The 15,340-nt window shown below is 43.4% G+C and overlaps 1 protein-coding gene across 1 annotated transcript; it reads right to left on the bottom strand.

Annotated features, from left to right (window-relative positions):
• Positions 1–5,215: 5,215 nt before the first annotated feature.
• Positions 5,216–13,658, bottom strand: EIF2B5 (eukaryotic translation initiation factor 2B subunit epsilon). Its single transcript, XM_081300628.1, has 16 exons — positions 13,428–13,658; positions 12,285–12,409; positions 11,048–11,233; positions 10,778–10,955; positions 10,608–10,688; positions 10,268–10,345; positions 9,689–10,001; positions 8,626–8,771; positions 8,261–8,402; positions 8,054–8,155; positions 7,768–7,875; positions 7,524–7,614; positions 7,115–7,238; positions 6,269–6,394; positions 5,793–5,903; positions 5,216–5,640 (listed from the first exon to the last, which is right to left on the bottom strand). The coding sequence occupies exons 1-16, from the start codon at positions 13,623–13,625 to the stop codon at positions 5,581–5,583; spliced, it is 2,169 nt and encodes a 722-aa protein (XP_081156754.1). The 5' UTR covers positions 13,626–13,658; the 3' UTR covers positions 5,216–5,580.
• Positions 13,659–15,340: the final 1,682 nt, after the last annotated feature.

Here is a 15,340-nt window from a genome sequence, read left to right as displayed (position 1 = left end):
CTTAGGACCTTCAAGCCACTGGAAGCTCACAGGCTTATTAACTTATTTAACTTCTTACAAATGCTAAGAAGAAGATAAAACGAAGTGATGGGATAGTGACAGGAGAAAGAGGATTCTGGGTGACCAGAGAAGACCTCTTCCATCTGAGTTAATAATGAGAAAGCAGCTATGAGATCTGGGGGAAGAATATTTCAGAGAGCACAGTTAAGTGTAAAGGCTCAAAAAAGGAATAAGATTGCCACGTGTGAAGAACAAGGCAGCCATTGTGACTGGAGGGACAGTTGTACCAGGCTAGAACGGTAGATATGAGTCTGATCACATAGGGAACTTTACAGTAACTGGTGTGGGGTCTGCTCACTCCATTCTGTACATAGTGGCCAAATTAGCTTAAAGTATCTTTCCGATAACTTTTCTGCTTAGAAACCTCTTTAACTTTCCTCAGATGCATTTCAAATGTCCTCAGCATGATATTTAAAGTCCTTCATAATCTAAGTTCCACCTACCTTTTAGTCTTTGTCCATATCCTGGCCAAACTTTTGACTTCAGGCAAATGAATATTCTTGCTAGCTGCTGTACAGACCTTGTATATTTTCATTTTTTTCTCTTTACTTTTAATTTTTTAATCAAAGTAACATGTGCATAACCAAATAGTGTAAAACGTTTTTATTATTTTTTAGTTGTTGATGGATTTTTATTTTATTCATTAATATGTGGTGCTGAGAATCCAACCCAGTGCCTCACACGTTAGGCAAGTGCTCTACCACTGAGCCACGACCCCAGCCCCAAATAGTGTTAAACTTTTAACAAAGCAGAAGTCTTTTTAATTTTCCTCCTCATTCACCTCCTTTTACCCTCTTAAATTGCTGAAATCACACTTTTTCAATTCAGTGGATATAGTACTTGGTATTGAATTATTTTGACTGAGTAAATGTATACTGCTAACCTGTGTGTCACATGACTTTGTTTCCTTTGACTTTTTGTTTTTCCTGGTATTAATCATTGCTTTGCCTTCCCCCTAGATGACTATGCCTTTTATATATTGTACCTATCACTAATTCTTCCCACATAATCTGTTTCTCAATACACATTTTGTTCACTCAGTCACACTATAAGGCTTCCATCAATTCCATTTTCTCCCCTTGAAGCCTTTCTTTCTTTTACTGTGGACTGTACTGCTGGCTGTTTTGCCTGTACACAGCTGCCATCCCTGGACTTCTCTGCATCCTCACAATTCCCTTTACCTCTTGTGTTGGACTCCTGTTTTACTGCATTTCAGTAAAGCAATCTTCTGGTAGCTTCCTTTGAAAGGAAGCATGGGAAATAGAAAACTTTTGAGAACTTGCATATCTAAAAATGATTAAGTTGAAAATAATCTTTCTTCAGAATTTTGAAGGCAAAACTATTTTGACATATTCTCATTGTCTTCTAGTTTCAGTACTGATCTCATTTTCTTCAGGCCTCTTAATTCTTATTTTTATTCTCTCTGGAAACCTTTAGAAGTTCCTTTTCCCCTGGAGTCCTGAAATTTCATTGTGATATGCTTTGGTGAAAATCTTGTTTTGAATTAGGGTCTTGAATTCCAGGGTTCAAGTGATACTCATGATTCAGCCTCCTGGATAGCTGGGGCTGCAGGTGCATCACTGTGACTGATCTTTTTTCATTCACTGTGCTAGGTTATTTGGTGGACTCTTTCCATCTAGAAATTTAATAATGAATTCTTGAATTAATAACATTATCACTACCAATCTTTTCTATTCTTTCTGTAACTCGTGTTAGATGTTGGACCTTCTTGATTAACCATTTTTCTTAACCTTTTCTCCTGTAGTACCATTTCATTTTTAAATGATTCCACCTTTTTGCAAAATTTTCTTAACATTATTTATAACCCTTCCAAACATTAGCCATCCATTATATTGGATTTTACTTATCCAATATGTCAATATATCCTTAAACATGTATGTTTTTATTGGATAGGTAAAATATTCACAATTTGAAATCCAAACATATCTAAGGATGGAAATGCAATGAAGAATCTCCCTAGAATTTGGTTCTCTACTCCTCCAACTCAGAACAGGACACAACTTGTTTATTTTTACAGTTCTAAAACTCTTTTATTCTCCAGTTCTTCCTTTTAACAGCACTTCCTTTGTAGACACAGTATCTTCCTTGAGTTTTTATAATTGTAGGTTTTCCCTCTCTGAAGTTTTAAAAGTATCCAACTTTGCCATTTTTTTCTTGGTTTCAAAATTTCTATTTGCTGGTTTTGGTCTCTTTCATTTTTGAAGCTTTCTCAAATATTTGATGGACCTTGGCTTGAATTCTATTCACACTTAAGGGTGAGATGCTGAAAATCTGACTGGAAGCTCGACATAAATGACCTATTAACTGATGGGTTTTAATAAAACAGGGTTTTTTTTTTTTTTCTGTCAAGGAAACAACAAAAAAGGTCAGTATTCAGTTTTTTTCTTCACGTTCAACCTAATAATTCACCTCCATCCCCACCATGCCTACTACTAAGATCTGAGACTCTGATGGTTCTCTCCAGTGTCTTGAAATTTCACAGGACTCTTCATTCATTATACAGGGCACTTGGGGGCCCTGTTTGCCTGGAAATTCATGGTCTTCTTAAGTATTTCTCTGATAATTTCCTTCCTATCATTTCTCCAGAAGTTGAATATCTCATTTCTTGCAAAGAAAATCACCTGGATGAATCCAGTGAAGTGAGGATAGGGGTTAAATTTTTCTTATACAGATCTTTGTATAACCTCCCTTTTTGGGGTTATGAAGGGCACGATGGCTTGCTTCTTAACAACCATTCCAGCAGGTAGAATCAAACTCATTGTGTTCTGCTAAGTTACCTTTCACTCTTTGATTTTTCAAAATATCGGTGTTTCTTATTCATTGTCATCTCCTCTTTTTCATATCACTGAATCAAGTGCCTTGTTTTCTTGGGGGGAGGATCGGAGATACGGGGGATTGAATTCAGGGGCACTTAACTGAACCACATCCCCAGACCTAATTTTTAAAAAATAGTTTTTAGACCTTGATGGGCCTTTATTTTGTTCATTTATTTATTTATATGCAGTGCTGAGAATTGAACCCAGTGTCTCACACTTGCTAGGCAAGTGCCCTACCACTGAGCTACAGCCCCAGCTCTGCCCCCAGCCCTATTTTGTATTTTATTTAGAGACAGTGTCTCACTGAGTTGCTTAGTGCCTTGTTAAGTTGCTGAGGCTGGCTTTGAACTTGCAATCCTCCTGCCTCAGCCTACAAAGCTGCTGGGATTACAAGTGGTGCCACCGTGCCTGGCTCAAGTGCCTTTTTAAAAGAATTTTTAAATTTTTCAGTATTGCAAGTGAACCCAGGGACTTTTACCACTGAGTTACATCTTCAGCTTTTTAAATTTTTTTTAGACACACTCACAAAGTTTGCCTAAAATGGCCTTGAACTTGTGACCATCCTGTTTTAGCCTCAGAGTAGCTGGGATTACAGGCATGTGCCACTGTGCCTGGAAAAAGAATTCCTTTACTAACATTTGAAAGAGATTGTTGGGAGGAAGCAAAAGATATTATTTAATTTTCATTTTGCTTTACTTTGAATGTGCCTTTCTAACCTTTTCTATTTGTTAGGCCAATCTCAGCATCACAAGTTGGTAGTTTTCCCTAAATATCCCAATTAGAAGACATCTCTCCTTTGTAAAAAAGTTTTATAGATCACTTCTGACTTCCATCATCAATCTGGTACAGATCAGAGATACCTTACAGTTACCTGTATTTAAGTGTCTTAGGTCCAGGTAATAACCTTCATATGCTGTCTAGGTACTAGATTCTGTACCTGATAAGACTGAAACAGAGATTTACTAAGAAAAAAATTAAGTCATTGCTTGGACAGTCTATTTTTTCCTCTTCGGAAATGTCTTTACCCCAAGGAGAGTTCACTATCTTCTTTCTGAGCTTTTTCCTTTCCACTTCACTGAAATGAAGACACTCATTTTATCTATGACTTCCATGCCAGGGGGTCCCTTGTTACCAGTGACATTTGCCACACTAAGTATCAATAGAGGAAAGCACTAACTCACTCTATATGAAGGCAACAAAGAGTTCACAAAGGAACTGGGCAAGGTGGCTTAAACCTGTAATCCTAGCCATTTGGGAGGCTGAGGCAGCAGGATCACCGAGTTCAAGGTTAGCCTAGAAAACTTAATGAGGGCCTGTCTCAAAATAAAAAAAAGGGCTGGGGATATACCTCAGTGGCAGAGTGTTTGCCTACCATGCACAAGTCCCTGGGTTTAATCCCCAGCGCGCGCGCGCGCACACACACACACACACATACACACACAAAAAAAAAAAAAAAAAAAAAGAAAGAAAGAAAGAAAGAAAGAAACAAACAAACAAACAAATAAGAAAGACCTCACAAAGGAGAGAGAGGGCATGTCTCACTGCTGAGGTTAAAAAAATATAGTAAAATGACAAATTCCAGCTCTAGGGTTCAATATCAAATCCTGGCTCTATCAATAACAACTCATAGGACCTCTTTGAGTGCCTCTCTGGGTTCCCCTTCTGAAAATGAAGCAAGATCTACTTCACAGGGCTGACATGAGGGTTAAATGAAATGACACATAAAGAATATTTAGTAAATGCCTGTCACACATTAAAGTCTCTCAGAAATAAGGGAAAGCACATTTCACAGGACTTTCCTGCATTCTTAGGGTGTTCATTACTGGCTTTGGGTTTTATTTGCTTCTGGAGGCAGTTTCCCTATCACTGAGAGATAAGATACTGAGGCAGAAAGAGTTTTCGTTTATGAGGTTCAAGTTCGTAACTTTACGTGGAATTCATGAGACCCTGAGCAGATTTTCTTATCTTTAAGACAAAGAGTGGTCCAACTTCCCTGATATGACTAGTACTGGGTCAAATGGAAAAGACATGTGAGAGGGACTGGCAAGAGGTAATGGGCTTTACATATATGCCTGGCTTAATATGGACCAGAACTGGTAAGAAAATCAGCTCAGGCACACCACTCCAGAACCATAGACTGGTCCACAGAAGCTGGATAAGCTCAGTCCTCTACTACCCAAGAGCCAAGGGAATGGTTAATTAGTAAGATATAGTACCACCTAGTGGCCACAATACCCCTCTTCTCCCTTCCCCCAGTGTAGGGAAAGGCTGATCATGTAAATCAATGGCTAATTGGTCAGATCTGGAGAGAAAACAAATACACCTTTCTTTTTTAATATTAACAAATACAAGCAGCAGAAAGGACCAGCTGCTCTCCGCTGTTCCCTGAGGGAAAGCCAGAGCAAAAAGCTGTTCCTCTGGCCTTCCTCCAACTGTAGGGCCTGCCTAGCTCCTCCCAAGGCAGAGACTTTGTTTCAGCCCAACTTCCCTCATTCCAACTCTCCAATCAGGATAAGAGGCACATGGTTGCTGGCGATGGGAAGAATACTGTAGTTCAGCCTCTGCTCCTTTAATTCTCAGCCTGGAGTAGGTCCTCTCATCCTTCTGCAGGTAGCTCCTCACTTCTCCTGATCCAGGAGTCAGGAGGGCAATCAATCATACCACAAGAGTGGGCAGTGTAACTTCAGTCATCTTCAGATGACTCTTCTTCTGCCTCTTTCAGCCACTGGATGAACCTCTGCAGCTGTAAGGAAGCAGAAGGAAAAGTTACTGGGGGACAGCCAAGTGCCCTCTCATTCTCTTGGTGGATAAACCGCTCCTAACAGCCAGAGTCTCTGGACACTAAGGCCAAAGATCTGGGAATCACCTTGGCCAGAGGAGGAAAGACTGACTCACCTGCTGATTCCTGCGCAACTGCCAGCCCTTGTCAGTTACGTCCTTTTTGCTGAACCAGGTCAGGATTGTTTCCTCAGCCAGGATCTCCAGCTGGTAGAAAGCCATCAGTACCTGCAGAAGGCCAGCAAAAGGGATCTCAAGGGCTTTGCAGGGTCCAGCATGATACAGTGGGTAACAGAGGGAGAGGAGGCATAATCTTAACAGCTCTACCTTCCACACACTGAGCAGCCTCCTCTAAACAAATAAGAGTGAACTGTTCGCTCTGATGCTGGGGCAGGATAAGTTCTGAAACTATTGTTGGACAGTGCTCTGCACATTCCCAGGTTAACCCCCCAGTAGTTGCCTTACTAGAATTAGCCTGTCGTTAAGCAGTACTGATGTAGCAATGAGCTGGATACTAGGGACAAACTCCACGTTGGTCACCAAGGTCTCTTTCAAAGCAGATAGAGAAGCATGGAGCTCTAGGTGGTATTCACCTTGGCCATGGAAGTACCAAGAGCTTCATGCTCTAGGAAGAAGTCCTCGATGGCTGCCAACACTTCCAAATGGTCAGCTGCGCGCTTTATGTAGTTCCTAAAAACAGGGCTCCAAGCCTTGAGCAGCTATGAAAGAAAGAAAGGAAGTACAATGTATTTTTGAGAATGCACCTATACTTTAAAAGCAATGACAATCAATATTGATACATGTTTTTTTTTAATGACACAAAAGGGCAAGAGGAAAATGATAGAGGTCCTGTGGAAGCATGTCAGAGGGACTTGGGAGTTGTTGGCAGCCAGAGGGAAAAGAATAGATTTCCCAGGAAAAGTGAAAGGGGGTCAGATGCTAAAGGCTGCCTCAAAATACCTATTCCCAGCCTACAGGCTGATCTTGTTCTGGCTAAATAATTTTCATAGTCTGAAAGTTCAAGTCTATTATTATTATTATTTTGATCATTCATTTGTTTTCTGAGATGGGGTTTTGCTATGTTGCCCAGGCTTGCCGCAAACTCTTGGGTTCAAATGATCCTCCTGCCTCAGCTTCCTAAGTACCTGGGAGTTCAGATACACACCAGTATACTGGCTTCCAGGTCTATTTCTGAGTATCCTTTTGGGGACCTATTAGGATCTGAGTCCTCAAAGGCCAGCATTAAACCCAATCTGATTACTTTGGACAGCCAAGGCTGCTCAAGAACCCAACCAGTTTCCAAAGGCAAGGAAAAAGAAAGGAGCCAGAAGTAGCATGTACCCCACAAGACCATCTACTCTTGACTTCCTTTAAAGTCAAGCACAGTGAGGATGAGTGCCTCCACCTAATCCCTATACCCAGCCCCAAGCTTTGCTCACAGGAAGCAGCAGGGCACAGTAGCGGTTTGGGTCAAGCGGAGTATCCATCTGCTGCAGGGGGAGCTCCAGGACCACATGGCTCAATACCTCCATTACCTCCTTCAGGCTTATGTTGTAGGCATACCTGTGGGGAGACTGGTGTGACAACAAGGCCTTCACTGGCCCTTTCAGCATGCTGCAGGACAGCAAACTACAGGACAGAAAGTCAGAACATGGAAGGGGAAGGTTTTGGGAGGGGAGGTCATAATGAAGCTAAAACTTAATGCTTTCCTTGCTCCAAATACTACCATCCTTCTCCACTTGGGACAGTGAGAGAAAAGGTTCCTATTTGGGAAAGAAACACTTCGGAGAAGCTCTACCTGCCCTGAATTTCCCAGGGTAGAAAAGAAAAGGGATGGGCTCCTCTTACTTGAGAGAGTTGATCTCTAGGACTAGATTGTCACAAGAAATGTTCTCTTCTTTGCCTCGCTGTAATGTTCCCAGGACTTCATTCTGGAACACTAAAAAAGAAAAAGTTCACAGGCCAACATCATTCCAGATGCTTTGCTTTAAGTCTCCTACTCTTGATTTTATACTAAATTGTTTCTGGGAGGAACGAGCCTTAAGCTAGCTGATGTAGGTAAAGAATAGCCTCTGCTCCCCTGGTCACTCACCTTTGATGTCATCCAGCTGAGGGGAGCCTGCCCGACTGTCCAGCTCCTCAGAATCCATACTTCGCTCACTTTCAGTTTCACTCTCTTCGTCTATGTTGATCTTGAGCCCTTAGAACACAGAAAGGGTGGAAAAAAAGAAAAATAAGAAAAGAGCCATTGTCAGAGAGCAATATATCTCTCCTATCAGCATGAAAAGAGGAATGAAAAGTAATCTGACTCTGAAGTAGTCATTCTCCTTCAAAATATTGACTTGGAAGCAGGAAGGCAGGTGTAAGGCCTTGTTTACCCCATAGATTCTGCCTTAGTTCCTCCTCTTCCTCCACATCCATGTCTGCAGCTTTCCAGAGGTAGCCCTGGCCTGCAACTCCTACTTCTGCTGGATTGTAACCTGAAAAAGGCATTGATGTTTAGAGAAGGCTCAACAGAAGTATCATCCCTCCCAAAGGAACAGTGGCTTTTCTACAGGGCAGAGAGGTACACAGATGCCCCACACCTTTCAGCTTCACTTTCTCCTTTTCTTGGTCAGCCCCGGAATCATCACTGAACTGGCCATCATCCTCATCTTCTTCTGCATCTGGAGGGTGCAAAGAGATCACCGAGCCCTCAGGTAGCGTGATATCTGGACCCACTACCACCTAGGGGAGAAGAAAGGAATAGGTAGCACAGATCCATCAGTGTGTTAGGAGGGACCTTTTTATTTTTATTTTATTTTCTAGACTAAGTCAAGTGGAAAGTAAATGAAACCAATGGATTTAAACTCTCAATTCAGGTTGAATTTTGGTGGAAAAAAGGTTTCTTTTGGCTTGGTATTACTACCACTCAATTCAGGGCTTGTGAACAGTATGGAGCAGATCTCACCTGGGAAGTGAGGACACAACGTGGCTTCAGAATAACTCGTTCCTTGACCTCAGCTTTGTCACAAAGCAGAGACTGATGTATTTGTGCTCCATCAGCTACTCGAACACCCCGCCATAGGTAGGCCTGGTCCAACACCACGTTATCACCTGACTCAGGATAGAAAGGACTCCTGGTTACTCAGGGCTTCACCTCTAGGCCAAAGCCTTTCATGGAGGACAAGGCTTACTGACACTAGCCCAGTTCCCACATAGTTCTAATGTCTCATACCAACACACCAGAAATATCCAGTCACTCTCTAGGCTCAACCCTGAGAACAGAACATTGCTCTGCCTGACCATTCTCTACCAAGTTCACAACTACTAAAGAATATATACAGGGCTTAAGAACTGGGAAACCTTCCAGATTTCTGGGAACAAACTCAAGACGTTTATTAGAATCATATCCATTTCTACAAATAGAATCAAATTAGTCTGCCTCCTCTTTACATTTTAGAATTTGAATCTTACTTTGTTCTTTAAAGGGGCAGTATCATTAGAAGCATCACTTTCCTATAGCCACAATGAGTTACCAAGAGGCTAACCAGTTAATTATGAGAGGGTAAAAAGAACTCTGGGTTTATAACCAGAATACCCAGAATTCAAGCCATAGTGCTGCCTCTTATTAGCTATGACCTTGGGCAAGACAACTTCTTAAAGCCTGTTTATAAATTAGGATAAATAATACCTACCTCAAGGTTTTTGTGAGGATTGAATAAGCTCAGATATATAAATAGTAATACACTAAATAGAGGTTATTACTGCATGTTAATTATCCACTTGGTCCTGAATGTGACTATAGGGTGCTCTGGAATGTGAAGAGTCATCCAATAATAGGCTCACAGGTTACAGTTTAAATATTTAAAGTATCAGTTGTCAAATCCTCATTCCTTTTTTTCTTAAGCTAGCCTCTCTAGTCCCTTGTACCCAAGGACTAAAACCCATGGGTCCATCCTTGCTTCTGAAAACACAAGGTCCCCAGGTTCCTATTCCTAGGACGGTTGGTTTGATTCCCCACCTGTGCTCACCAATGTGGCAGTCGGGGCCAATGACACTGTTGGTGATAGAGCAATTGCTGCCAATGACAGTGCCAGAACCCAGAAGCACATTTTCCTCCAGGATGCTGCCATGGCCCAGGCTGACCTCAGGCCCTCGGTAGATGTTGTGTCGGGAATGAGTACAGCTGTGTGTGGTGCTGTCAGTGAAGTTGGCTTCTGGAGTAAGAGGGTAGACCCATCGCCGGATGACATCAGCACAGATAGCTGAGTACATGTGTAGGTTAGAGACCCGGGCACCATATTCTCTAGTTGTTACGTGCATGTGGATCTGGTTCCCTAGGATCTAAATGGGAAGGAAGTTGAGGTCAGCTAAGCAAGCAAGACAGGAAGAACATCCCCAAGTATAATATCTTCCTAAATATCCTCAGTTCCCCCTTCCTCTCTGTAACAGCCAAACAGCCTAAGAGTTTTATTTGTGGTCTGTTTTCCCCAGCTTCCCAGCTATTTTCCTTGCTCCTAAGCCTCAATAAAACACAAAAGTTACCAAAGTGGGATAAAATTCAAGCTCTTTCCTACCCTCCTAAAGAGGCTTTGGAAGACTTTTCTCACCTCTTCATTCACTAACAGGCCTCGCACAAAATCATCTCGAGTTTGGTAGTCAAAATTGTCTGTGAAGAGTTGAGCCACCTGAAGAGGAAGCAGGGTGGGCTAAGGTTAGGTGCTATTCTCTGGAAGCAAATACCAGCCACCAGAGACCTATCAAACCTATTTTGGACATGGACCAGAATCCCAAAGAGGCTCTCAATACACGGGGGAGAAGATGACATCATCTTTTGGCTTTACAACAAAAGAAAAAGAGAGAGAAAAAATATCCCCTATCCTTCTGAGGAGACAAAAGACCCTCAGAATTCTACTCTTCAAATGTGTAACTCTGGCTCTGACAGCTCACCTGAGGAGAGCAGATGCTGATATGACAATCCAGTAAATCATATCGAATCTCTACTCCATCTCCACTGCCCTGGAACAGGCTCTGAGGGGAGAAATGATATGACCTTTAACCTGTTTCTCCTGCTGAAGCCAGTCACTTTCCCATCTTGGGGACCCCAGATACCCACACACCAGAGGAAATGAAAAACGCCGGAGGCCCTGGGTCTTCTGGAAATGCAGAATTCGGTTTGTGGCACTATCCACAGCCACCACCACATTGTCCTCATGGCAACGAGTCGGGTGGCTAGGAGAAGATTCCTTGAAGATCATTGTCATCACAGATACATTTTTTTCTAGCTTCCGCCTCAACCTATAAAGGATAGAAGGGAGAGAGCTGCAAAAGAGCAATCCTAGAGTTCTGTTGCCCCCTAACACCTGTCCCTGCCACTTTCCCTTCCTGACCTATGTTCCTCCAGGGCTCTGGTAATATTGATGTTTGAGATGACATCTCCATACACCAGAAGAAAGTCAGAGCGCACCAAGGCCTTGGCATCAACATCACGCAGGACATCTCCCAGTGATCGATATAGTTCTGATGTAATTATTCGAACCACATTGAGGGATGTGGGGCGGCACCACTTGGATTTCCTACAGGGAAGCGAACGAGTAAATCAACCATAAACATCACATGGACCTTCCCAACCCCTTCCTCAATTAAACATTCACCCTCATTCTCTCTGGCTTTTTTGGGTTTCTGCCAGCGTCCTCAACTTCAAAGAGATTTATGTACTGTAATTAATGCTTTCAGCATCCTGTGCCACCAGTTTTGTTTTATGGGTTAGAGAAACGTTGTTATTTCTTCTCTATACCTTGAACCCTATCCCCAAACATAGATTTGAACTTAAAATCCTATTGAAACCTAGGGTATAAAAGTCCTATGAAAACATACTTGTCACGTCACCTTTACCCTTCGAAGTCCACACAAAATTTAGGAACTGTCTGATGGTGACTATGCTAATGCCCTTTATTTGCTAAGCTTCCATAAATTCTGAGAGCCACTCTTTTCCAAGAAGATTTCAAGTAGCTGAGATTACAGGTGTCTGTCACCACACCCAGTTCAATGAACATAGTAAGGGCTTATTATATGCCTGGCACTAAGCTAGGCAGTAGGGATACAAAGATGAAGGAGAACTCATTCTTGTCTTTGAGGATCAGAACAGATGATATATGGACACTCAGTGGAAAACAAAGATTCTATTTTAATAATTTACATACTACAGCGGTTAAAAAAAAACCACTGAGACCAAATTTTGTAAGTGAGGTTCAGAGAAACCCAAGCCCAAGTGTCATTCATTTTTTTTCTTTCTTTATGAGATGAGGATCTCACTATATTGCCCAGGATGCCTTCGACTCCTGGGCTCAAGCAATCCTCCTGTCTCAGCCTCCTGAGTAGCTGGAACTAGGGGAACTCGTTGGCCCAAGTGTTATTCTTATTTTTGTCACAGGAACCTCAAAATGGACAGACACAGAGCTTAGCTGCTCACCTCATGATAAGTAAAGAAAATGACCTTAGACCTTACAATAGGATCTAAAGACACTTTTTTTTTTACCCCTTCGTTTCCCCTTACTGAGTTATATCCATCCTGAAAAAACTGGGTAGAAATGGTGAAGCATAGAAAGCAAAATTACAGGGCCTTACAGTAAATGTTCTTTGATTTGAGCAGCCTTCCAGCAGCAAAAGACAAAGGTTTCCTGTACACCTGTGGCAGTCAGGAATTCCAGAGTGTAGTCAATTAATGCCACATTAGCCAGGGGCAAGAGGACCTGCAGGGCAGGATATGAAAAATATTTGAGGTCTTTTGTTATGGGCCCTTTAGGTACCCCATAACAATAATTTTCACTCCTCTACCAGTGTTCCCAAACACTGTAGTTTTGCCTTATCTTTCCAGTTCAAGAATAAACAGGTTCCCACCTTTGATGTTCATAGCATGCTCTAAGCTTCAAAATCTGAGTTGTTGCAATTTGGACATGGTAAGCATGGAATCTATTTACTTAGTGTCAGACAGAGAGCTGCTGGGTCTTTTGGCAAAGGACAATACTGGAAATCAATCACATCACCAGAACTCTAACCACTGCTAAGGTCTTCTTCCCCATAAAATTTTATTGAGTCCTAAGAGTCATGGGCTAGCCACCCCCATCACTTGTTACAAATGAACAACCATTAATCTTTTGGGGGGTAGTTAGGGAAGATTTCCCAAAAACTCAGTGCAGTTCCTTCTTAACCTGATGATCCCAGGACTAGCTCAGTCCAATTTCTCATTGTCTGGAGAATTCAGGGACTGATGACAACTAACCCCTAAAATCATTCTGTCCTCCTTTTGACAGATGGAGGTTGTCATTAAAACCTGGAAGGTAAAACATACACTAACCCGAGATCCTGCCTGCTCTTTCTTAGGCACACCATCGCCCTTTTGGAGGCAAAGGAAGGTACTATCCCTTTCGTATTAATGCAAAGTTAAAAGGCAAAGCAGCCTCCTCCTTGGGCCACTGCATCGCTGTGTGCAGGCTTCCCTCAAACAATGTTTCTATATTTATTCCTCGTCATTCCTCCCAAACCTGGGAGGACCGCCCTGAGTGTCCTACATCTGCCAGTCACTCACTTGGTCAGGCAGTCACCGAGCTTTAGACATCTGCCTTCCTCTAAACAGATCATCCCAATTTTTAGGAAAATTGGGAAGAACACAAGACCTTCCAGGGCATGCTTCAATAGCCAGTCGAAAGGTTAACTTGCTCCAGCCCCATCACCTCCCGGTCCGCTAGCTGCTCACGTGCCGGCGCTTACCCGAGGCTGGTCCTTGGAGATAGGGAAGAAGCGGCGATTGAAGCTATCGGCCACCAGAACCGCTTGTAGGGGCGGCGGCGGTTCCTCCTCGGTCGCTCTGGCTCCCCCGCCGCCGCCGCCGCCTCCAGGCCCGCCGCCGCCGCGCTTGTTAGCTCGACCGGCAGGAGCACCGGGGGCCGCCACCACTGCGGCCGCCATGTTCTTCCTTCACAGCCAACACTTCCGCAGAGAAGGTGACACCACACGCAGTAGGGGACAAAAAGGATCCGCACTGCAAACGCGAAGGACTAACGAAGAGTGGGAGGGGACGCAGAGGGAGGAGTGCGCATGCGTCTGATGTAAGCACCCTCGGGTGGGAGGTCTGAAGCTGGGGGCGTGACGTCCAGAGCTGCAGTCTGGGGCTGTGGGAACGCTGCCGGGTGGGATCGCGTAGAAGTCAGACTCGTCTGCAAGTGTCGTAGGCCTTTGTTCCTGCGCGTGCTAGCTGGAGTTCTTGCAGCGCGATGGGACTTGTGGTCGCCACGAAGGAGCCAGACCCACGTGGAATTTGTAGGGTCCAGCAGTTTCCTCCCCGAGCATGTTAAAAATTGTAGTCCTCGCCGGGCGTGGTGGCGCCCGCCTGTAATCCCAGCGACTGAGGCAGGAGGATCGCAAGTTCTAGGCCAGCCTCACAATTTAGCGAGAACCTGTCTCAAAAATAAAAGGGACTGGTTGGGGATGTAGCTTAGTGGTAAGGCGCCCTGGGTTCAATTATGTGAGTTTGTGTGTGTAATGCAGTCATTCTAGTCGCCTAATGGGACGTTGGGCAGCTGAAACCGAATCGACTTTCCCCACCCCTGGCAGGAAACTCACGGTGTAGGAGGGAGGGTGGTTAGTCTTACACACCCTGATTGTGGGCCAGGTGTGGTGCAAATGTTAGCTCATTTACAATTAATGTAATATAAAATGTCTCTTCAATACGTCGTATTCTTTGGTTCAACAAACATTCTTTTGTCGGACGCCGTGACACACGCCAGTAATACCAGCGGCTCGAGAGGCTGAGGCAGGAGAATCGCAAATTCAAAGTCAGTTTCAGCAACTTAGCGAGACCCTGTCTCAAAAGGAAAAAATAAAAAGGGACTGGTAGATATGGCTCAGTGGTTAAGCGCTCCTGGGTTCAATCCCTGGAAACAAACAAAAACTTGCTTTTTTTTCCCCCAGTGCTGGAAGTCCAATCCAGGACAACAAACATGTCTCAAACTCTTAGACTGGCTAGTAAGTGGAAGAAGTGGTTCTGGAACTCAGTAAGTCTGACTTCATAGATCTTTTTGACAAGTTATGTGGGGATAACAAAGACTACCTTCCTTAATTCATTCAACCTATCAGACTACTCTCTGGCTGAAGCAGAGCGAAAACAGGGGTGGATGCAAGAACACCAGTAGGTTGAAGCAACAAGCTTCCCAGGCGCCATGCTGAAGGACAGCTGCATGTTTTAGGGAAAGAAGAGGTGGCTGTAGCGAGTAAATGAAGCGCGCTGTTGGGGAAGCCGGGGAGGCAAGGTCAGCAGCCTAGGTGTCATTTCGTAGCAAAGAATTTTCCAGCAAGACCCCACCTGTCCTTTCTGCATGGACACTGCCGGAAATCCACAGCTTATACTTATATAAACTTATACTAGGTTTCTGTACAAGTTACTCCCTCCCACCTCCTCTTTGCGCTTGTGGTTTGACTGAGATTTATTTCCATGTTGCCATTCCGACTTGACTCTCAGTATTCAGGTGCCCTCCTGTGGGACCCAGGAGTCTGTCATTTCTTCCATTGTTAATGAATGAAAACCATTTGATTTTGGAAAATTTTGCCTAGAGACAGAAAAGTAGATAGCAATTCAGTAAAAGTTTTCAATTAAATGAAATGTACGTTGTAAAGAACTGTTGGGC

This window comes from Spermophilus citellus (assembly GCF_964194105.1).
Source record: "Spermophilus citellus genome assembly, chromosome: 7".
NCBI lineage: Eukaryota > Metazoa > Chordata > Mammalia > Rodentia > Sciuridae > Spermophilus > Spermophilus citellus.
This window is presented reverse-complemented; position numbering and strand designations above follow the sequence as displayed.

Excerpts from the sequence above, each read along its gene's own strand:
- EIF2B5 (XM_081300628.1), bottom strand. The coding sequence starts at position 13,625 with ATGGCGGCCGCAGTGGTGGCGGCCCCCGGTGCTCCTGCCGGTCGAGCT. Across the intron at positions 8,156-8,260 it reads GGAGAAAGTGAAGCTGAAAG|GTTACAATCCAGCAGAAGTA; the intron begins GTGTGGGGCATC and ends TGCCTTTTTCAG. Across the intron at positions 7,615-7,767 it reads TCAGCTGGATGACATCAAAG|TGTTCCAGAATGAAGTCCTG; the intron begins GTGAGTGACCAG and ends TTTCTTTTTTAG.